General features: G+C 44.6%; 1 protein-coding gene across 8 annotated transcripts; it reads left to right on the forward strand.

The window, feature by feature from the left end:
- The first annotated feature begins 650 nt into the window (after positions 1-650).
- Positions 651-24229, forward strand: rbm26 (RNA binding motif protein 26). Of its 8 annotated transcripts, none has more exons than XR_014553834.1 (23): positions 651-1084; positions 1366-1484; positions 1625-1746; positions 1877-1965; positions 2111-2394; positions 4465-4749; positions 5440-5682; positions 6094-6240; positions 6349-6492; positions 6774-6885; positions 7030-7189; positions 8275-8472; positions 9346-9447; positions 9740-9808; positions 10029-10127; positions 12154-12228; positions 13097-13264; positions 17514-17618; positions 17949-18152; positions 18734-18820; positions 18981-19094; positions 22430-23667; positions 23702-24229. XR_014553834.1 is itself a non-coding variant. In XM_083662394.1 (23 exons), exons 1-22 carry the CDS (start codon positions 1026-1028, stop codon positions 22517-22519), a joined length of 3075 nt encoding a protein of 1024 aa, XP_083518520.1. In that variant the 5' UTR covers positions 651-1025; the 3' UTR covers positions 22520-22539; positions 24016-24229. The 8 variants fall into 8 exon arrangements, 6 of the variants coding, with proteins under 6 accessions (XP_083518520.1, XP_083518519.1, XP_083518521.1 ...); XR_014553835.1 differs by having other exon boundaries at positions 22430-23223; positions 24016-24229; XM_083662394.1 differs by having other exon boundaries at positions 22430-22539; positions 24016-24229.
- The last annotated feature ends 288 nt before the right edge of the window (positions 24230-24517 follow it).

Here is a 24517-nt window from a genome sequence, read left to right on the forward strand (position 1 = left end):
ACAGCATAGTGTTCCCCAATACAACACTCCCACACAACAGTTCCTATCTGCAGTCGAGACACTACCAATGCTCACCCCTGTATGTGTACTGCTGATTCGCTACACTATGTTCCCCGGGTCCTATATTCCCCGGGTCCTATGTTCCCCGTTTTTGTGGGACCGGGGAACATAGAACCCTTCCTAACATCCCCCAGACCCTAACCCAAAACCTAACCTCTCCCACCCCTCACGACCCGGGGAACATAGGACCCGGGGAACATAGGACCCGGGGAACATAGGGATGACCCCCTCAGGGGCAGCCAAAAGCATGGCCAAAACTCAACTTATTATAGATCCATCATCCATGACCCAACTCAGTTATATGGCCTGAAGAATAAGAACCACCAGCTGATCACAGAGGCAGTGCTGACATTTCTGCATGAATCAGAGTTGTACCAGAGGATATAATGTTTATTTTTTTATTATATGCGTATTTAATTTTTTCTCAATTGTGGGCGTAGTTGAAGTATAGAACCTGAGGAGGGCAGTAATACGCCATGTAGCGTTTACACTGCCGGAAATAAGAAAGAAGAAGAAGAAGAAGTGGGCGGATTCTGCTCTGTGTTCTTTCTCGCGATATCTTGCAAACGAGAACATACGCGGAAGTAAATAGTCGCCAATCCATGGCACGTTAGCAAATGAGGAGATAAAGTGGCAAGTTAAGAGTTACCGTACGCTCCTAAAATTTGCAAACTGATAAGAACCATCCACCATCCTTGGAATTAATAGGGGCGGAGGTTGAGCAAATCAGCTCCCCCTCTGCATTTCTACAATACAGAAATCGCTGCAGCCAGGGAATCGTAACGTTACAGCACGTTTGGGCCTTGAAGATTATGTGCTAGCTGCCTAGCGCGGCTCCTACAACCTGACCAAAAGTGGAGAAGTGGCCAGTTGCTAATGTCGGCTGTCATTTCAGACAGATAAGTAACGTGACCAGCTAACGCGAACTCTGGCCGTTGTGGAGGAAAAGTTCGACTGAATTTAAAATGATAATTGAAAACCTTGATGCCTTGAAAACATGGCTTTCTAAAACCCTCGAGCCCATGTAAGTAGCTAGTTAGTTAGCTTAGCTAGCTGTTAACGCTATACCACATAGCCAACTAACGTTAGCTCAGGCTGATCAACATAACGTAGCTAACATTAGCCTGCCTCACACACACCATCTTGTATTTTGGACGCATGCAATATTAACTTATGCATGCATATTTAATTGTTGTGTAAGGTTATCTGCAATTTCCGTTATCTTACTGGGTAAATAGCACCCCGCAAAAATATTTAGCTAGCATGACAATTTGCTGTAGAAAAACGTTGTACTTCACTTTTCAGCTGTGAAGCAGATCCATCTGCCCTCGCCAAGTATGTTGTTGCTTTGGTGAAAAAGGACAAAAGTGAAAAGGAGCTAAAAGCCCTGTGCATAGACCAGTTGGATGTATTTCTTCAGAAAGGTATTTGATCTATTAACATTACGTTTTTATCGTCTAACTTTGCAAGCCACTTGCGAGTTGCGACACAGTTCCATCTGGCATGTGTTCGTCGTTAATGTCTGCAAAAATGTTGGGTATATGTTGCTCTTATTGCCTTCCAGAGACCCAGACGTTTGTGGATAAGCTATTTGAAGCTATAAACAACAAAAGCTACCTCCCACAGCTGGAGCAGCCATCCTCTGTGATCAAAGTTGAGATTCAGCCGAAATTAGAAAAAGATGAGGTAATTTGATGATGTAAAGAATGTTATAGTGTCATTAGGTAAATACCGGTACTACACACTGCAATACTGCTCTCAACTCTGTCATTTATTTTATGTACCATATTATGTCTGATTTTTCCCCCTTATACAGACAAATCGGGAAGAAGAGCGAGACAAGAAATTTTCTCGGAGAGTGAATCACAGCCCTCCACAATCAAGCTCTCGCTACAACAGAGATAGGTGCGTGCATCTTCCTGTTCCCTTTCTGTTTTTCTGTGCCATCTGTAAGTATGTCTTGATTGCATAGTTGTTTCTTTTTGAACTGGTATTACTCAACTTTGATCTTGAGCTCATTTGCATGTTTTTTCTTACCCAAATTCGTTAGGAGAGGGGATGACCCCCGGGGCAAGAGGGACGACCGCTCCAGGAAGAGAGACTATGACCGCAACCTTCCTAGGAGGGACTCGTACCGAGAACGCTACAATCGCAGGAGGGGGAGGAGTCGCAGTTTCAGCCGGAGTCGCAGCCGGAGCTGGAGCAAGGACCGCCTCCGAGAGCGGGACAGAGAGCGGGACAGGGACAGAGACAGGGACAGAGACAGGGATCGGGATCGGGACCGCACCAGGAGCCGCTCACACAGCAGGACTGGATCTCGAAGCAGGAGTAGAGGTGAGAACCTGACGGCTCTAAAATGATCCAAGACTCAACAGTTAGACTAGCTGTTGCTTAGCAGGTCAACAAAATTCAACAGGACAAATGGTATGATATGGCACAAGCATAGTTTATGCACATTGTCACGCTTAAGCCCAATTTATGCTTCGTCTGCCGACACTTTTGAAACGGTCGCCGACAGAAATGAGGACTTGAGTCGACACTTTCAAGTGTGGGCGAGCAGTGTCTTCTACCTAGTGAAATGTCTAGTGTCGCTGACTACGTCATAGTATCGCGCAAGTCTGATTGGCTATATAGACGGCACGCGATTGATTTCCTTGTTTTGGTTTTCACTCTATTGAAATGAATGAAGTGTCTCCGCTATTTTTATCAGCCTGTCCTTGATGTCTGACTTCGTGAAAATCACAAAGAACATTGTGCATTTCCCAGAGCGAGAGGAGGTGAGTTGTGTGTCGTTTATATGCGGCTGCAGTCAAGTACGTTACATCTTGCCTCCGAGGTGGTTTCACTGTGCATTCCATTCCCTCTCTTGCCGTCCTTGGCTGTCTGCAGCACTATAGCGTTCGGGTGTCACGTGACCGTTGAACGAGGCGAACATTCACTGAAGTATAAATGCAACACCATGAGCGACACTTTCTTTTTCGTCTGCGACCATGTGCTGAGCGACACTTTATAATAAGTATAAATTAAGCTTTAAAGGTGTTCATACCATACTGATATAGTTATATTCCTCTAAACATGCTTGTCTCCCTACCAGTTGGATCTCCTTTTCTCCTTTTTTTTCCCCCTCCACGTTTTTTTAGCGGGTGTTCAACCCCAGGGGGGAGCACATGCACGAACATGCAATCTTCACACAGAAAGGCCCTTGGGGATGGGGACACACCCTCGGCGCCCACAGGCGTGAGGCAACAGCGATGCCACTGCGCCACCGTGCCCCCTTAGATCTCCTCCACAGGCTGTATTTCAGCATGGACTTGTGCAGCAGGGTAGAGCCCTGTGTGGGACTGTTTTCTGAAGCCCGCTCCCGCTGGATTCCTGACCATCACCGCCCGCACCTCCAACGTGTGTGTCATTGACCGCCCACAGCCCTGCTATTTGTGAACTGGGCACTCTTCAGAACTCAAATTATGCTTTCCTATGTAGTGCTGTTCAAACGTTGCTTTAACAGCCTCACATTTCTCCTTATCTGCCTTAGTCAATGATGTTAAAACTGCTCAAACATTGTCAGCTAGAGATCTCGCATTGCATAATAAGAGTTGAGTTCAGCTGATTTACGTCTTGTTTTTTATTGAGCCCTGAAGTGACAGAAATCCGTCGAATCTTCTCATCTACCGTTCTGTCGGCTTTGAAAAGTGGAACTGCTCTGGGATGTGTGAACAGCTGTCTTTGTCATCTTATGTTTATTATTCCCTCGTTTCACGTTCAGGGAAAAAAAAACGTTTGACGTGCCGTTAACTCGGCTGTCCTCTCAGGCCAAAGATCGTTTATGTCCGAGAAGATGACTCACTGCCCCGCCTGCTACGAGTGGCCATTGGATCGACAGGCCATTTATCGTTTATGTCCGAGAAGATGACTCCCTCAGTAGTAAATCCCCGGACCCTTTTTTGACCGCACACACACAGCCTAGTTAAAACCGCCCACTCCCGCGATATTTGCATTGGGTCCCGCTCCCAATGCAGCCCTCTACAGCAGTGCTGCTTTTACGCAGGTGTTGCATTTATAGAGGAATCGGCAGCAGGTACTTGCTTAGCTGCAAATATAACTGACTCCGCTCAAGTGTTTTAGGCTCATATCGGCCATTCCAAGCAAGTATTAGACCTATGGTGAGATTGCCTCAATAATAAAGTGCTTAGTGTACGCAGGTATTTTCATTGCCCTTTGTTTGGATGCATTGGGAGTTACAAAGGAAGCCAGAAGTAACAGTTCTGGAAGAAGCATGCAAACTACTTGATGTTGAGTGTCAAGTCATTGTTAGTTACTGGAGAAGAGTAAAGCGCTAATGCTAGTGCTAGAGCTAATGCTAGTTTATATCGCTGGTTGCTCTTTTTTGCCCTCATCCATTTACAGAGCATGATGCTGGGAAGTTAAAGTACGACCACGACAGAGCGGACAGGCCTGAGACCGGTGAGGGCTACACCCCTGCGACGCTGGTCCCTGCTGCGACCACGGCACACTTTCCCGTGCCAACACTGAGCAGCACCATCACTGTCATCGCGCCACCCACACATCATCACGGCAACAACACCACCACAGAGAGCTGGTCGGACTTCCGCCCGGACCACCCTGTGGATCGTGTTCCCTTCGGCAGAGGACCGCCTCCCCAACAGAGGAAGCGTTGCCGCGACTACGATGGTAAGAAGAACTGATCCTATACTCTTTTTTTTTAACAGTGTGTTAAAATGGGCTTGGCAGTTTGTGCATCCCACTATCTTATAAATAGTGTCTGTAAAAAAAAAGTAGGTAAAAGCTGACTTAAAATTTATTTTAATATTTTGAAGACGAGGAACATAGATGCCATTTACACCTGGCACTAACACGTGTTTTCTGTGATCAGATAGCAATCGGATAGTGCTTGACCACATAAACCTGATTGCATTTACACCTGGTGTTAATATGTGTGTCTCTCTCCAGTGTCCACATTGAGATCCGATTGCGATCTGTTCGGGCAAGCTCCATAGAGTAGAGCGACAGAAAAACTGTGGTGACTGTTGCTGTATGTGGTTTGAGAGGACCCATTGCATTTACACTTGGGTTCAATGTGGTCACAATGTGTCCCTGGCCACCTCCGGAGGTGGTTTGGCCAATCGGATCGCAATCCATCCTCAATGTGTCTTGGGGGCATTTACACCTGTACTTTCAAGTGGTCAAGCACTATCTGATTGCAATCTGATCACAGAAAACGCATGTTAGTGCCAGGTGTAAAGGGCCTCATAGACAGTTCTTTAGTATTCTGGTTCTGTATGTCTGTGTTGTTGTACTGCACGACTCTCTGGTTCTGTATGTCTGTGTTGTTGTACTGCACGACTCTCCTGTCTTTTCCAGAGAAGGGCTTCTGCATGCGAGGGGACATGTGCCCCTTTGACCACGGAAGTGACCCGGTTGTGGTGGAGGACGTTAATTTGCCAAATATGCTCCCCTTCCAACCGCCACCCATCCCGGGTGTGGAGACACAGCCGCCCCCGGGCCTTCCACCCCCTCCGCCGCTCATGAACCCCCCTCCCGTGAACCTGCGCCCACCTGTGCCCCCACCAGGCACCTTGCCACCCAGCCTTCCACCTGTTGCAGGTAGGTCTGTTTTGTCCTGATTCCTCTAGGATTTTCTTTCCTCTTTTTCTCTTTTTTTTAAGCAGCGGCTTGTGGGGGTGGGTTTGTTGTACCTGGCTGGGACGTGCGCGTGTAATACGCCGCTTGTTGGAGAATTGCACAGATTTAGTTTAGCATAGCGCTGAACAGTCACATGACGTCTCTTGCCCCGGAATCAAAAATTAGATACGTTTTTCCCCGCTTGTTACATCAAAACTATAAAATAATACAAATGGAATGATGTTCTGACTAAAAAAAAGATTGGTTACCACACCAGTTTAGCATAACAAGCAATTTTGGTACGTTATAACATTTGATTGACCAATCAAAGTGCTTGCCTGGAATTGCCCAGTATATAACATTTGATGTTGTATTGTTCTCCATTCAACCTAGGTCCCCCTCCTCCTCTTCCGCCTTTGCAAGCCTCCGGCATGGATGCTCCTCCCAGCTCCATCACCAGCTCTGTTCCCACCATCGTCACATCTGGGATGAGACCTTCACTTCCTCCACCCCCGGCACCGCTCTTCCCTCCCGGTAAATGTGCGTTTGCGTGGGCCTGTAGAATCATTTTTATTATCAAGATCGACTTTTAGATTCATCTGGTTTGTTGTCCTCCATGTTATGTTTTCCCCCCTCTCTGCTCATCAGATACCTATGAGACGGATGTCTACAATCCAGAGGCGCCCAGCATCACCAATACCTCCCGGTCCATCTATCGCCCCCGGGTGGTCAACGCCCAGAGACCCAACCTGATAGGCCTCACCATGGGGGAGATGGACCAGCCACCAAGAGGTATTGTTCAGCACTCACCCACAGACTTAACTGAACCCATTGGAACAGTGGTGTGTTCTTTCCCCTTGTCCTTCTGAGTTATTCTCATAACCTTTGACAGAAGGGCAAATTGTTAGAACTTTGACCAGAAAACACACAAAGAGAATGAAAGAAATCGGTGACACATTATAGTCACATTGTGGTTGTTCGCTACATGTTGCTACATGACACTCATGCGTTCCTAAATTTGTGTTACTGCTCTAGTCCGTCCGAACTGACCTGTCAATGTTTCACCTCCCTAGATAAGCTATCAAACAGCAACAGTATGAGGGTGGTTATGGAGTCCGACAGCAGGAAGAGACCAGCCGTCTCCCACGATGGAATCATGCCCCCCAAGAAACCTTGGTTTGATAAGTAAGACTGCTATCACTGGTAATGATTCAATGGAAATGCTGTTTGTTTGAAAGAATAGAATAGGAGAATGGAGCGAGTGTGGCCAGAATGTGTTTAGTCACCCGTTTTATTTAACAGGTTTAATGATTTACCTGATCTCCTCAGGCCCAACTTTAGCAAGCCCAACCACCAAGGCTATCACCAGAGAGCACCTTTCAACTCCCCCAACACCAAGCTGCTGGTCCGGCAAATCCCCCACGAGCTCAACAACATCAGCAAGCTCAACGAGCACTTCAGCAAGTTTGGCACCATCGTCAACCTGCAGGTCAGTCTCTCTGTCTGATACTGTAGACTACAGGTCAGTCTCTCTGTCTGATACTGTAGACTACAGGTCAGTCTCTCTGTCTGATACTGTAGACTACAGGTCAGTCTCTCTGTCTCGAAAAATCCATGCCATGCAGACCTATATTCTGATAGTCCTATTCACCTTATTCACCACGCCCACTTTTTCTCTCTTCCGCATTTGACGCAACGTATTTGTTATTCCGGTTCAGCGCTAGTTGGCGGCCATTTTCAAAATAAAACGTCAGTATGAATGAAGTTTGGCAACATTCAGAATTAAGCTACACTGCGGCCAACTTCAGTTACATGTTCATAACGTTACTGCTGCGAGGAGTCGATGGCTGTACCCGGTCGGCATTTAACGTTAGTTACAAAAGCACGTTGACAGTGTTTTCTCACTGCCAGTAGCCTAACTACAGTAGGGTTTGACAGATAGCTAGTCCGACCGGTGTCAGCACAGTCAGCGTTCCCGGTCCTCGCTGCACGTTAAAGATTTCCAATAGCCGTTATTCTGATAAACTGGTCACATATATGTTACGTTCTCACCCGACAAATATTAAAACTTTAAAACAGTTTGGGGTTTTTAGCTTGAAAACAGCTTTTTGGCAAGTCTAAATCTGACTGAAGTAGGCGTACTCTACTTCCGTGTCTAAAACCGGAAAGACGATTACAAAATGACGTCATGCAGAAGCGTCCTTGTATGGGCAAAGAATAAGGTGAATAGTTGCTGTCATTATCATCATTTATTTCGGTTTTGTTTCACATTTCAACATAACTGCCTTTAGAAAGAGCTTTAAAAGTGTAAAATGTAATGTAATGAAACTTGAAACTACCCTGTGATCATAGTTCTTTAAATTACAAAATAATTGACGTAATCATTTGTTTTTGGCTCTGCCACATCATCTACAGCAAATGTGACCCTAATCTGTTCAAATGAATTCATGTTTTTTTTGGAAGACAGAAGCATCACCAATATCAGGATTCATATTGTAAGACACCATCGATGCAACACAGCGCCGACACAACTTCCATATTAACAGCTAAACATCCTTCTCTCCTTCCCGACAGGTGGCCTTCCAGAACGACCCAGAGGGGGCGCTGATCCAGTTTGCCTGCCCCGAAGAGGCCAGGCGGGCGATGCAGAGCACAGAGGCGGTACTCAACAACCGTTTCATCAGGGTTCACTGGCACCGCGAGGATGGAGGCGAAACACAGGGTCAAGGACACACTCACTCGCAGCAACAGCCTCCGCCGCAGCCAATCACGGTAAAGTTCAGCTCTATTCACCTTATTCTTTGCCCATACAAGGACGCTTCTGCATGACGTCATTTTGTAATCGTCTTTCCGGTTTTAGACACGGAAGTAGATGACGCCTACCGCAGTCATTTTTAGACTTGCCAAAAAGCTGCTTTCAAGCAACAACAAAAAACTTTTAAAGTTTTAATATTTTTCGGGTGAGAACGTAACATACCAGTGTGACCAGTTTATCAGAATAACACCTATTTGGAAATATTTAACGAGCAGCGAGGACTGGGAGCGCTGGCCGTGCTGACACCGGTCGGACAAGCTATCTGTTAAACCCTACTGTAGTTAGGCTACTGGCAGTGAGAAAACACTGTCGACGTGCTTTTGTAACTAACGTTAAATGCCGACCGGGTACAGCCATCGGCTCCTCGCAGCAGTAACGCTATGAACATGTCACTGAAGTTGGCCGCAGTGTAGCTTAATTCTGAATGTTGCCAAACTTCATTCATTATTATAGTGACGTTTTGTTTTGAAATCGGCTGCCAACTAGCGCTGAACTGAAGGAACAAATACAATTGCGTGTAACGCGGAAGAGAGAAAAAGTGGGCGTGGTGAATAGAGAGCCGAAGTGGAACGTCACTTCCTGCTTCAGCACTGTACCAGAGATTTTCATCCACCATTTATTTTCCCATAGACATTTCGTAAAATGCTTATAAAAATAGTTGTACTATTGCACCCAGAGGGCGCAGTTTCTCCAAGAGCGAAACTTGGAAAAAGCTGCTGAATGTGGCTTTAAGTAGGTTTGCAGCGAGCGTGATATGGAGGGGTAGGAGGAGGAGGCGGTTGAATTGATTGTCAGAATTGAAAGAGTTACGCCTTCCTTTTGACATCCAGCAGCCCTCGGCCACGTCTCTGAAGCAGTCGGTCAAAGATCGCCTCGGACCCCTGCTCCCCGGGAGCTCGGAGCCCTCCCAAGAGTCCAGCGTAGCCCCTCAGGTGAGTCCAGCGTAGCCCCTCAGGTGTGTATGGCCAGCGTAGCCCCTCAGGTGTGTATGGCCAGCGTAGCCCCTCAGGTGTGTATGGCCAGCGTAGCCCCTCAGGTGAGTCCAGCGTAGCCCCTCAGGTGTGTATGGCCAGCGTAGCCCCTCAGGTGTGTATGGCCAGCGTAGCCCCTCAGGTGTGTGTATGGGTGGTGATGATGGTCGAGGCCTTGAAGGTGTGCATTTTCCTACGTGCTTGTCAAAATCTGCAGAGCATAACAAATATTCTTTATATATTTTCCGTGCAGAATGCTGCCAAAATGTCAGTGAAAGAGCGTCTGGGTTTCTGCACTAAACCAGCAGTCCCCGTGGAGAAGGTAAGAATCCACTCACTTGGCAGCATTAACGTTACTGCTTTTCACATGTATATACAGAGGGTTTGTCATGTCCCCTCCCTCGCTCTTCATCTCCTTCTCCAAACACATCCTGAATTGTGTATTTAGGACACAAGAAAAATGTCTGGAAATGTTGTGCTGCTCCGTCGCCTGACTTTGATGAATCTTATACGTTATTGTCCTTTGTTATTCTCCTTTTTAGGTGTTTTCAACCTCCACAGGGCTCACGAAGACCGTATACAACCCTGCTGCCATGAAGGCCGTCCAGAAGACTTCTGAGGACACTCTGAAGAAGAAACAGGTGAGAGGAAGGGCCTGAATTTCTTAAAGGAACACTCCGCCCATTTTCAACCAGCTTTGTATCATTAGAGCATCAGTAGTATATCAGAAAACTGTAAACTGTTTTGAAGTCTGTCATTTAATTTGACAGTTATTGAGTGTTAAAGTGTGGACCAGTGACATCACTGGTCCACACTAACTCAAATTAATAACTCATTAACTCAAATCAACTCTCAATAACTGTCAAACTATTCATCATTCATCTAGTTTGACAGTTATTGAGAGTTGATTTGAGTTAATGAGTTATTAATTTGAGTTAGTGTGGACCAGTGATGTCACTGGTCCACACTTTAACACTCAATAACTGTCAAATTAAATGACAGACTTCAAAACCGTTTACAGTTGTCTGATATACTACTGATGTTCTAATGATACAAAGCTGGTTGAAAATGGGCAGAGTGTTCCTTTAACTGCCATTTCTTTTTGCCTGCCTCCTTTTTATAAAGAATGATTAGGCTGTTATATACATTAGATATCATGATTAGTGGATAACGGACTGAGCGGTTGATATGCTGTTCACTTCTGTTCACTTCCTGTCCCTTGGCAGCAATAAATGCAACCCTCTTAACCAGGGCTTCTCAATGTTCTGATGATGTTAGCGAGGTGAAGCAGCAGTCCAAAGACAAGTTTCAGGCTAACAGAATATACCGCGGCGTCGCCTTTTACCAGCCAATGTTAACAAAATGTTAACTCGGACGTCGTTTCTCATACAGCAGAATTGAAAAGAAAGTGTGAGGCAGATAGACCCTTTTCACGGGGGCCATGTTGTGTCGAAAAGGCAGGGTAAACACAGGTGCAAGCAAAAAACACTAATGAGGATTTCCAACAGAGAGCCGCAGGGATGACGTATTTTTGTAGGCAGAATGCGGAAGTCCCGAACTTCCTGGTTCTACACTGTTTCTGTCTATGGGATTTTTGAATGGGTTTTTGCCGCGATGCTTCAAATAAGGTCTCTGGGCAACGCAAGATTAATCAAACGCGAACCAGAGTTCAGTCGGATAATCTTCACACATGAGGACCACTTTCATGAGTTTTGAAGCGTAAATGCGAGCCCTAGAAGTAAAATGCTCGAGCTAAGCTAATCCTGAACTACACACTGTCGCATAGGCTTCCACGTCATGTCAGCACACAACCTGGACTGATGTGTGCACTGATTACCCCGGGCTGAACGGGCTGAACCAGGTGAGGGAAAGAGAATTTCCGTGTTCGCCCTTTGAAGTGGTGACGTTATTGACGTATATATCCCCATCGACTCAAAAGTGTAGTCTCATTTAGCCGTTTGCTAGCTAGCCGTCCTTTTAACGGCAAGTAAAAGCTTCAAAACTCGTAAAAGTGGTCCTCCTGTGTGAAGATGATATTACTAAACACTGGTTCGCGTTTGATTAAGCCAGCGTTGCCCAGAGAGATTATTAGAAGCATCGCGCCAAAAACCCATTCAAAACTCCCATAGGCGAAAACTGTGTAGAACCAGGGCTGTTAGCATCGATGATTTCCGGACTCGTTACTGCGGCTCTCTACTTCCAATCATAGAAGTTGGAAACCCTCATTAGTGTTTTGCTTGCACCCGTGTTTACTCTGCCTTTTCGACACAAAATGGCCCCCGTGAAAAGGGGTCTATTCAGCAAAGACTGGCATGTCATGTGAGTTGTTGTGGAAATAGATGAAGCAGAGGAGAGTACAGAGGAGGAGTAGTGCATGGAGACAGCAGCAGAGGGAGCCACTAAAGACACTGAGAGGAGAAAGAGACAACCAACTACAGCATAGACAGATAATCCCTTCAATATGGAGGAGTGTGACAAAATGTAATCTGAGGTAAGAATAGGACAATGTAAGACCTGTAGTTAAAGTCGAACTGAACCCGTTCGTCACGTGCATAATGAGTCCGTTTCAGACTGAAAAACATAGTTTGTCTAAGATGACAGGTTGAGAGGCGGGTCATAGTATCATGTCGATGAGCGCCAAATAATTTCCCACAATTCCTTTCACAGGAAGCGCTCAGGCTGCAGCAGGACGTACGGAAGAAGAAGCAGGAGATCTTGGAGAAGCACATTGAGGCACAGAAGGTGAGCAGGGTTCCTATGCAGGCTTGGAAAAGTACCGTATTCCAAATGAATTTGATCATTTCCAGGTCTTGGAATAGTTTAGGAATTTGAAAAAAAAAGTATGGAAAATGTTGCGGTTCATAATTCTAGCTTTTATTTTAGAGCCACTTTGAGTCCATTTTTTTTTTTGATGTGAAGAATAATGTTCAGATATAGGGATGCTTTTATGACCCAGCCACTCACATAGTTCACATACAATCTTCATCGATACAGTATGACCTAGTTAGCAGGGGCAATTTGTATATCTGCAGCTTAAATCATATGAACACCAGACAAAATGTTCTTTTTATGGTACACAGCCACATACATTTTCTTTTATGAAATGTGCTACTACCATTGTGGAGTATAAGAACACTATGGGCTGGTTGCTAGGGTATGAATTAAGCCTAAAGAAGACTCAAATGTCATTTTCAATGGAGATGTCCATTTTCAATTTTTATATTTGTTTTACAAATAGATCAAATTTTGTCCGAGCAATCGGCCCTATATGTTTGGACTGATGTTTACCACATTTTGGCTATCCAGACTCAACTGGTTTTGCCTAGACTAGATTCACCAACTTTGTTTCAAAGCTGTGTTTGGGATCCTTGAGTCATTTATTGTGTGGTCCTTGTCTCATCTGTCAACAAATTGTAGTTTGTCTGCTTTTATGAAAAGACCAGAAATTGAGTGAAATAAATTATGAATTTTCACCATCTGATAGGATAAGTCCTTAACCTGTGACTGAAGGTTTGGTGTACCTGTATTAGGGCACAAGAATATGTTTGAAGGAGTAAAAAAAAAAAGAAGCAATTCCATCTGACCTCTGTTCTGCTTCTGTCCTCCACAGCTGCTGATCTCCAAGCTTGAGAAGAACAAGGCAATGAAGGCAGAAGATAAAGCTAAAATCATGGAAGCTTTGGGCGCTCTAACCAAGAGCATCACCAAACTCCAGGAGGAGATCAAGGGAATCTCAAGTAGCAACAACCCACTACGCACAGCCAAGAGCAAGGCCCAGGTAGTACATTCTCCCAGCTAATACCACTGCATGCCCCACACACGGACACACACACACACACACACATGCACACGCACACAAACAAAGGCCTACTGATAGATTTTGGTTATGTGTTGGTTATGTGTTCATTGAACACATAACCAACACAGACACAAACTGTCCATTTTGCTGCAGCTCGACAGCGCTGCTTAATCCAGAACCTTACTTCCGGGAACTCTTGACAGTAAAAAACCGGTCCATCGGAGTGAACCGAGATGTCGCGACTCCTCTCTCTAGATGGCTCTGCTCTGAGCCATTGGAGAAGGAACCAGTATTTGGTCTACAGTTGTCGGTTTTTATTATTCTTATTTCACTATGACTATTGTATTGGGACAGTTGAAGACAGCTGTTGGAATACGGCATCTCTGTTCAGTTGTATTTTACAGTATCCAGAAAATAAATGTACACCTTAAGATAAGATAAGTGGGTAACTTTATTGGTCCCAGTGGGGAAATGGATCATCAGAGCTGCAAAAATAACTGGGTTCAGCAGGGAAACTAGAACATAAGCATGCAAATACGGGCCTCGTTGGTTCTGTAAACGTATCCTGCCGACAGTTTAAACACTTTCACTGCAGTACGGGAGGTATATTCGCAAGTAAGTAAGACTTTATTTATATAGGCCACCCATGCTCCTCTGCAGCATGGCTGACAAACTGCTCTGCAGGTGGGCAAACTGTGGCCTGTCTGTTAAAAGGACAGCTCAACCTAAAATCCAAAATACATATTTTTCCTCTCACCTGTAGTGCTATTTATCCATCTATATCGTTTTGGGATAGTTACCTGAGTTTTGGAGATATCGGCCGCAGAGATGTCTGCTTTCTCTTGAATACAATGGAACTGGATGGCACTCGGCTTGTGGTGCTCGAAGCGCCAAAAAAAGATGTTTGAAATCTCAACAGCATTGTCTCTTTCCAGAAATCATGACCCGGTTACTCAAGATAATGCACAGACTTTGTTGTGAGCAGTTTCATGTAGGAACTATTTTCTTTTGCAGTCTCATGTAGGAACTAGCTAGCAGCTAGCGGCTGTAGTTCGGTCAAAATAAAATAGTTCCTCCATGATTTCTGGAAAGAGACATTGCTGTTGAGTTTATCAAATGTATTTCTTTGGCACTTTGAGCACCACAAGCCGAGTGCCATCCAGTTCCATTGTATTGGAGAGAAGGTAGAAACTCTGCGGCCGATATCTCCAAAACTCAGGCAACGAACACAAAACGATATAGGTGGATAAATAGCACTGCAGGTGAGAGGGAATATATGTATTTTGGATTTTTTTTAGAGTGAGCTGTCCCTTTTAATAGTCCATATTCCAGGAGACCTTGGGTTTGTGTAGCTGCATTGGTCTGAGCTCCCTGAGCAGGAGGGCCTGGAGGATGTTGAAAGAGAAGAACATGACTCCGTGCTTCACCAGCCTCTCCTGGCCCCTATGAGCAGTGCACTCAGCAGCCATGTGATGGCGTCACGTCGTGGTCCATGCCTGTGTTTGCTTGGCGTGCGAGCTGGAGAGGGAGTCTCTCAGCAGGGCTCCTCTGAGGTGTTGCCAGCCTCTCTAAGGTCTTCATTATGTGAGAAGTTTGTGCCAAGGACATGTTCAGGATACAGCAGCACCAGGTCCAGGCCAGGAGGTCCAGGCCAGGAGGTTAGCCACAGTGGAAGCAGGGGGATGGGTTGAGGAAGTGCTGGAGAACTTCTGCTAGTTTTGCACACTCGCTGTGCTACTGTCTCACTATGCTGCGATTCCCACATTGACTTGAGATAGTAAAACCTGTGGATATACGATGGGGGAAAGATCTGCTTTGTGTGTGTTTTAATCTTCTTACAGCCTATTCACCTGATGTAGCCCCGCCCACTTGACCCATTGTGTCATGACTTCCTGTTCAAAACACCAGCTGTTTTTACCTGCTCAAACTAGTCTGACTCACCTGGTCAAACTAGTCTGACTCACCTGCTCAAACTAGTCTGACTCACCTGCTCAAACCTAGTTGGACTCGCATATGAGTCAGACTAGGTTTGAGTCACAGGAAGTGTGAACCCAATCGGACCCTTCCTGTTAGTCTCTCAAGCCAGACTGTCTCTTCTACATAAGGTGAATAACATCTAACCTGCCTTGCATGCAAACTGCATGTGAGGGTGCAACGCATTTCTTCAGATCAGCAAAAAATATATAAGGCATATAATAAATGATAAACCATAAAAAGCCATATGTCCATAATATGTCTTATATTCATACATTTTGATTAAGGCTATGGCTGGAATTTATTTACTAGTCTAGGGTTGAGTGGTGCAGCTTATTCACCTTAGTTACCCTTTAATATATATATATATATATATATATATATATATATATATATATATATACACACACGTCATGTGCATGTGCACACCTTTGTAGAGTTTAAGCAAGGTAAAGGTCATTAGAATCCAGGTTAAAGTGCTTCCCATAGACAACTGTATGGTATTGATTAGGGGTGCACCGATCGATCGGCAAGCAATCTGTATCGGCCGATTTTGACCTCAAATATGCGATCTGCTGATTGCCGATATTATGTGTTTTTATATTAAATATTATTATTATTATTTATTTTAATAAAAAAAAGCCCTATCACTAATCAGGCTTTCCAACGATATAAAATACAATGCCAATTGGTATTATTAAAGGGGAGAAATACTCGACCTAAAATAACGTTTCCAAACTTTCTTTGAGGAGTTTATATATCGGTGATCGGTCGATGATCGGTTGGGCAGATATTTCCCATAGGCGATCGGTGGCAAAAAACGTGATCGGTGCACCCCTAGTATTGATCGATTACACAATAAATGTAATCAATCTGCATCATGTCCATCTTATCAGAGATGGACAACACTGACTGGCTATCTGATTTTAACACTAAATAAAATGTTCAACTTGAACCAACACATGGACTGAATCTAATGAGCAAAATGTCCAACACTGTAGCATTAGTCGTGAGATTCTATAAGGTGTGTGTATGGTCTGTGATGATAAACATGCACCACGCTGAACACGTGATGTATAACCCTACCACATTATCTGAGACCTCAAACACAAATACACTTGATATTCCCTGCTAAGTGCTAAAGGTTCACTGTTTAACAAAAAAAGTTAAATTTCCAACAGCAATGTTATAGCAGTTATGTAGAAGAGACCGTCTGCCTTGAGAGACTAACAGGAAGTGTAAATGCAATCGGCAGTTCGGATTGTATTTACACTTCCTGTGACTCATAAACCTAGTCTGACTCATAATGTTGAGTCAAACTAGGGTTGAGCAGGTGAGTCAGACTAGTTTGAGCAGGTGAGTCAGACTAGTTTGAGCAGGTGAGTCAGACTAGTTTGAGCAGGTGAGTCAGACTAGTTTGAGCAGGTGAGTCAGACTAGTTTGAGCAGGTGAGTCAGACTAGTTTGAGCAGGTGAGTCAGACTAGTTTGAGCAGGTGAGTCAGACTAGTTTGAGCAGGTGAGTCAGACTAGGTTTGACCAGGTGAGTCAGACTAGTTTGACCAGGTGAGTCAGACTAGGTTTGACCAGGTGAGTCAGACTAGTTTGAGCAGGTGAGTCAGACTAGTTTGAGCAGGTGAGTCAGACTAGTTTGAGCAGGTGAGTCAGACTAGGTTTGACCAGGTGAGTCAGACTAGTTTGACCAGGTGAGTCAGACTAGGTTTGACCAGGTGAGTCAGACTAGTTTGAGCAGGTGAGTCAGACTAGTTTGAGCAGGTGAGTCAGACTAGTTTGAGCAGGTGAGTCAGACTAGTTTGAGCAGGTGAGTCAGACTAGGTTTGACCAGGTGAGTCAGACTAGTTTGACCAGGTGAGTCAGACTAGGTTTGACCAGGTGAGTCAGACTAGTTTGAGCAGGTGAGTCAGACTAGTTTGAGCAGGTGAGTCAGACTAGTTTGAGCAGGTGAGTCAGACTAGGTTTGACCAGGTGAGTCAGACTACCGGTAGTTTGACCAGGTGAGTCAGACTAGGTTTGACCAGGTGAGTCAGACTAGTTTGACCAGGTGAGTCAGACTAGTTTGACCAGGTGAGTCAGACTAGTTTGAGCAGGTAAAACAGCCGGCGTTTTGAACAGGAAGTCGTGATACAATGGGTCAAGTGGGCGGGGCTACATAAGGTGAATAATGATGGCGTGTAGAGTTGATGCACTTACTGAAAGAAAGAAAAACACCACCACCTCTGTGATGTTGCTGTTCAGGCGCAGAAGGAGCTGCTGGACACAGAGCTGGACCTGTACAAGAAGACCCAGGCTGGTGAGGACACGGCGTCGCTGAGGATTCGGTATACCCAGCTGCAGATCGAGGTACGGACTTCACCTTCCAAAGGGGAAAGGGCTGGCTGGGAGTGCTGATTGTCCTAAAATTGTAGGATTGTCCTAAAAGCTACTCGCATAGCAGCCACTTGGTGGCACTCATGCTCCTGTGATTGAGCATCATCCCTTATAGCCACTAGAATTTGGAGGCACTTTTATAGGCTTGTATCTTAACTTTTCTGATTGTGTGTTTGAAGAAAATGCAATGTGTTGTTTGATTTGCAGTCAAGTTTATGATGACTTTTAAAAACCAGTTATTTGAGTCCTATTTGACTAACCACCCCCCCCCCTCCCCCCTACCCCCCGTTCCCTTTTGCCCAGGCGGCTAAACGGGGTATTCTGGCGCCGGGTCGAGGCCGTGGGGTCCACGGCCGAGGCCGCGGTTCCCTCAGAGCGCGGGGGCGAGGCTCCAGAGGGCGAGGGAGAGGTGCGCCACTGCATGCGGTCGTGGACCATCGACCACGAGCGCTGGAGATCTCCGGTTTCAGCGAGGCAGACCGTGTCGACTTGCTGCCACACTTTGCTGTAAGTCACCTTCAAAAGTGCATTACTGGTTTCATATAATCCAGATATGAAGCAATATGGCCATGTGATGGCTTTGTGTTCTGTATAGTAGTATCGTGAGTAAATCATAGAATTAGAAGCGAAATCGATCACGCAAGGGTTTAATTTGATCAATAATTGCACAGGATTAACGCTGGCTTGTCTAGACTTGTTTATCCCTTTATCACAAGCATGTCTCAAAGGCCTTTACCAGAGCCGTATATAGAGAAGAGTCGCGGCATCTCCATTCACTCCAATGGACCAGTTCTTTTAGTTCCAGGAAGTAAGGTTCTGGATTAAGCAGCACTGTCGTCGAGTAGCAGCAAAATGGACAGTTTGTGTTGTGGGGTTTTGTTTTTTTGAATCAAATTGTACAGTATATCAGCTTTATTTTAGCATTCAAAAGTAGCGCGAGACCCCTTCCTGGCTGTTCATTGGCTAATGAGTCACGCATTTTGGTCCTCCGCTGACGCCACACTCTCTCTCTAAATTGCTCTGGGCTTTACTAACATAGCTTCATGTGAAAAAAGTGACTGAAATGTTTGTTTCTCCTCGTCTTGAAGCAATTTGGAGACATTGAAGATTGTCAAATTGATGAACGCATCCTGTGTGCAGTCATCACGTACAGAAGCAGAGGTGAAGCAGAGCAGGTGAGTTACCTACCAGAGTGACACACACACACACACACACACACACACACACACCTTCGTAAGATTCCAGCAGTGCGAGGCTTTTCCAATATTTGTAATGATCTCCTCCTTCTCACCATGCGTTTCCCCGTCTCGTGCTGTGCGTTCCTCCCGCCACCAGGCGGCAGTGCACGGAGCCAAGCTGAACAGCCAGAGTTTGCGTCTGGCCTGGCACAAGCCTCCGACGGCCCTCAGCACCGTGGACGCTGACGAGGCGGAGCCAGAGGATGACGAGGTGAGAGGGGGACTTCTCACCTTTTTGCACGCGCTAAAATGATCATCGTACAAAAGCACTTCTGCTAGCTGATTGGTGCTCTTGATGCTGCTTCAGTCAACTGTATATAGATCATCTGAACTTATTTTTGCTCTCACTCTAGTATCCAAACTGGGACATATTTAGTGTAAAAACAGGGGTATTTCAATGTTCTTCATTTGGAAATCACATCAGTCAGGCATATCGAATTTAAGGAAATGATTTTCAGTCATCGAAATTAACTTTGCATTGTATCAAAACAGCATGTCATTATTTTAAGCAATAAGTCACAAGTGTTCTATTTATAAAACACACAAGAGGGAGCCAGACACGGTGCTTTGAGTTGGTGGGTTTCTTGAAATTGGCTGATTTATAACAGATTCATGCAGGGTTGTTTTTTTTGTCTGTGAGGAGAGGAAATACTGTGTTAATAGTGATCAATTAGAAATGGATTATTCCAAATTCTTGAATTGTATGGTTTAACTGCACATGTACCGCTAAGGCAACTGCACATGCCATGTACTCAAATCTATAAACTTATTTTCTCACATACTTGCCATATCCATCAATAGTTCATTATATACTTCTAGCATCAAATTGTTGATGGTGCTCTGTGAGTGTGATTCAGTCAAACCCAGAATTTCACTATACTGATGTTGGGGGGGGCTGGGGAATGTGTCCACCAAACCTCTTCAAATTCACTATACTCATCTAGTACAACCTGAACCTACCAATTAGCAAGTCACCTTTTTCAAAAGAGTGTCTGTACCTATAAATACTGAGCAAGTAGGTGTGTAGACCGGGAGAATTAGGAGAACCAGGAAGGACCCAGGTGAGTGTGTGGGTCCGTTGGATGCGTCTGCATGGAGCAGTTTTATAAACTGACCAAGCGGACTCGATGCATGAATTGACCGCTCTGGTTGTCTTGTGTGGTTCCTCTGACCCCGATAGACCCTTTTCACGGGGGGCATTTTGTGTGGAAAAGGCAGGGTAAACACAGGTGCAAGCAAAACACTAATGAGGGTTTCCAGCTTCCATGATTGGAATTTGGAAACCCTTAGTAGAGTGTTGCTTTCACCCTGCCCTGTGTTCACCCTGCCTTTTCTGCACAAAATGGCCCCCTGTGAAAAGGGTCTATCTGGGAACCCAGAGTCTCATCAGTCTGACGACGACGGCTGGTCTGTCTGGGTTTCTGCTGTATGGTGGATTTCCACACCAAGACTTCGGCTTCCGTGCGAATAGATGAATAGATTTTTTCCCCCTGTTGTTATTTTTAGTTTTTGCTTAAACCGAATGTTTTGTGGTCACTCACGACTCAGTAGGTCACGGGTTGGCTTGGTTCCAGCCTTAAAAAAAAAAGATTTATCGAAATTTCTATGGAGAAAATGAAGGCGAACTTACTTCCCGGGGGGGCAAATTACGTCACGAAAAGTCACGTGCCTGTTGAGCTGTAGTATTTTGAATAATAGAGAATGGAGTCGGAGCTGATCGATCGTAGGTCCAGGCGGCATTTCGGCCTAATAATAATTAAAAGAATTGCTGCATATGAGAGGTTGTCGGACTGTAAACATCTTTTGTCTGTGTCTCACACACATGCACCTGGATTGACCAGTCCAGGTTTGTTTTACAGTGTAATTGGTCAGCGAATGACCAAGTTCTGCAGTCTCAGATTGTAAACAAAATGGCAACCAAGATGTTGTAGGTGTGGAAATAAGCTGGCAGCCATAATATGATAATGATTATGATGAGACCGGTAGAGCTATGCAATCAATGTCTCTTTTTTTTTTTTTTTAGATTTATTTTTGGCATTTTAGTAGAGCGATATACTGAGATAGACAGGAAAGTATGGGGGGGAGAGCGTGAGCAAATGACCACAGGCTGGTTTCGAACCCGGGATTCTGCCTCATGGTACTTATGGTGTGTCTTTAGCACTGTGCTGTCAAATGATGCGTTGGCCTGAGTATTACGTTAGTGCACTTTTAACAGCAAAAGGGTTAGGAAATAGTCATCTAAGTCATTGACTTTTCCATGTCATTATAATGATCTAATGATGTAAGAATCTCATTTATATTTTGATGATGCTTCTGGGGTCTCGGCCCAGTTATTGACGCCTCGGTGACAGGAGGACCCTTGAGGACAGGACAAGCTGCACACGGTGGTGTTGGAAAGGCGCTTCACTATGCAAACTGCATTGAGGACGTGTAGATCACTACCACCACCACCCAGTGTTCTTCATGTTTTTATTATTACTGAATGGATTCAAAGTGCAGACAAAAAGAAGACATTATAAAGGGAATAAGGACCGGGGGAAATGAAATAAGATATTTCGGCATACAAAAAAGTCAGTGGTTTCAATCAAACAATGTGTGTTCACTGTTCATATTATCCCAGTTTTAGCTGGGTTAGGGGACATTCAGACCAAAAGCGTTTTTGGAGCTGCCAGCGTCTTTCTGCAATTCATTCTCTACGTAAGGACGCACTAGACGTGCTCCTCTTTTAATGAACGCACCTGGCGTTTCAGCGCTGGTGGCGTCTGTTGTTTTTGGAGGAGCGCTGTGGGCGTTTTTAAAGCTGAAAAAAGTTGAACATTAGAGGAAAAGCGCCCTGCTCGTCTTTTCCTCCCCTCCTACCTTTTCTCCTCCCGAGGGATTTTCAACCTCGGCTGCGGCCAGAATTGCCAATAATCTGGCTTTCGTGTTGACAGTGAACAACATCAAACAGACAAAACCAGCTGGCTACCGTCCGTGTGGTCGTTGTGTTCTGATCTGTACTGCACGCGACTGCAGGGGAAAACAAACGGAGCACAAAAAAAACGCTCCGTGCGCTGTGTTTTGTGCACAATTGAAAGCGCTCTCAATATGATTTTCATAGCGTTCTGACTGGAAACAAAAACGCTTTTGGTGTGAATGTCCCCTTAGGGTTACACACGCGACACACCGTCGTCGACACACACAGTCGGTCAGTCACACACAGTCACACACAGTCGGTCAGTCACACACAGTCACACACAGTCGGTCAGTCACACACAGTCACACACAGTCACACACAGTCGGTCAGTAAAGCCCCTGAGACTTTTAAAAAGTAACGCCTCAGCGCGATATTTGCCAAATGTAAAACCAAAAGAGGCGAGGTGAGATGAGCTGGTACCATGCGGTTGAAATGAGCATTAATAGGGTCTCACCATCCTAAGACGCCACGTGTTTACTGTAAATAGTCTGTACTGTAAATAGTCTGTACTGTGAATAGTCTGTACAGTGAATAGTCTGTACAGTGAATAGTCTGTACAGTGAGCATTTCTCTCTGTATTCTCATCCCAGTTCCAGGAAGAGTCGCTGAGTGATGACGCGTTGCTTCAGGACGACGATGAGGAAGAAGATGACAACGAGCCTCGCTCGTGGCGCAGATGAAGGTCCCCCGGGTCGCACTGGTGTGGAAAATACGCAGTTGTTGCCACCACTCGACAAGTTTTCAATGCCCGTTTTTTAAAACGACTAGGCACATTTCACTTTGGCTAGACGTAACTTTTTTTTTTTCTCTGAATTATGTACTGGCGAAAGGACTATGTGTAAGTTTGATTACATGATTTAATGTGTATACGAGTTTCTTTTTTTTTATGCTCTTAAACTGTAGAAATAGTTCTGTAACTTGTTTTATGTTATTTTGATTGACAAAACCTGAGCAAATTGTCTGGACATGTAACAACTGGTCAATTTAGGAAGCATATGTTGAACTTTTGGTTTTAAGTTGACAGAAAACACAGAAACCTGTTGTAACTTTAAGGAAAGACTAGGTTTTGCTGAATAGTATTAGACTGGATAGTTGCTCATGTGTAAATATTTTATGTATGGGTTTTAATAATTTGTATGATGGCTTTGCTGATCGATTCTTGGCTTTTCTTTGAATTGTAAAAAAAATAAAGAATTGAAATGGTCTGGAAAAAAGCAAAAAAAAAACAGAAAGAAAAAAAGCTAAAATATTGTGGCAATGAAAAAAGATCAATCAAAAAAAAAAGAGCTGAAATGGACCATTTCAAAAAACACCATTACTTTTTCCCCAAAGAGCAAAATTCCTCACCAAAATTCCCTTTCCCATAATCCACTTTTGTGCATTGGTAAGTAAAGCTTCTATTCACTATTGATTTCCTTGCAAAGGTAAGAAAACGATTTAACGTATTATTTTACACATTTCATGAGAACATCATCACATATCAAAGGGAGTAAGTGGGTTCTGTCCTGTTTCTCTGTTTCAATTTTTGTCAGACATTTTTTGTCCCACATTGGATGATGTCATCAGTGATGGTCACTCGAGCAATTGTGATGTCACAACGTCTATGACATGCAAAGTTGAGCGATGTCACTCGAGCACTCATGATGTGATCTGTGATGGTCACTCGAGCAATTGTGATGTCGTCTGTGAGTACCGTAAGTGGGTTTCTCTGCGATTTTCGTCCCCACCTTGGCCGATGTCATCAGTGATGGTCACTCGAGCCGTTGTGATGTCACTGATGATGTCACGATGTCATGATGACATGCGAAGTTGAGCAATTGTGCGCTGAGTGACGTCACTCGAGCACTCCATGATGTGATCAGTGATGGTCACTCGAGCAATTGTGATGTCATCAGTGATGCGAGGTTGTGCGCTGCGCATGCCAATAGGGCGGGCGAGGCCGTAGCAAGCCCGCGCAGTGGGCGAGCTTATGAATAGTGCGCGTGAGATTTCTAGTACTGTAAAATCTACAGTATGTTCTCATGAAATGTTGAATTTAATGCTTATCAGTGTTGCCTTGCATAGCATAAGAATTTAACTTAATTAGATTCTGTTAATTCAAGCTGGAGTACATCAAACATGTTCATTTAGATGTTCATGACGGGTAAAACATTTGTTTCTCTTCACTTTGCTGCAGGAGCTGTTGATCAGCAGGATGCAGCTGCACCACGTGTCTCCCTCCTTCAAGAGGCTTCAACAGTCTACAAAAGACTTTTTATTCTTCAAATGTGACCATGTATTTACTGTCACAATCTGTTTGGTGTGTTTTGTCCCAAACTAAATTCTGCTGTTTCAAGCATAGAATGGATTTTTTTATGAGTTGTAATTTAAATTAAACTATTGATCAGAATTTTACCTTGTGCTCTGGATAGTCATTTACTTACTACATGTTCTGTCTAATCTGCAAGTTGCAACAAAAACCCCAGATGATTCAAGCTACCGGTATTTTAGTTTTCTATACCTCAGGGTAACGGAAAATATTCAATCCAGAAAACGACAACACATTTTCATCTCCCCTCTATCTTTTAATTCTGATAACCCATGCCGACTTATTTGATTATCCATTGCCTAGATAACATAAGGCTAAAAATAACCGGCCAAACTCTACATGCTCACTGCAAATCTAACTTGTTTAGGTG

Source organism: Poromitra crassiceps (assembly GCF_964638095.1).
Source record: "Poromitra crassiceps genome assembly, chromosome: 28".
In the NCBI taxonomy this organism is placed as follows: Eukaryota; Metazoa; Chordata; class Actinopteri; order Beryciformes; family Melamphaidae; genus Poromitra; species Poromitra crassiceps.

What these genes read in the sequence shown, in the direction of transcription:
- rbm26 (XM_083662393.1), top strand. Translation starts at nt 1,026, where the DNA reads ATGATAATTGAAAACCTTGATGCCTTGAAAACATGGCTTTCTAAAACC. An exon ending in GGATGTATTTCTTCAGAAAG is followed by an intron (nt 1,485 to 1,624) that starts GTATTTGATCTA and finishes ATTGCCTTCCAG; the next exon opens with AGACCCAGACGTTTGTGGAT. An exon ending in AAGAAACCTTGGTTTGATAA is followed by an intron (nt 6,886 to 7,029) that starts GTAAGACTGCTA and finishes TGATCTCCTCAG; the next exon opens with GCCCAACTTTAGCAAGCCCA.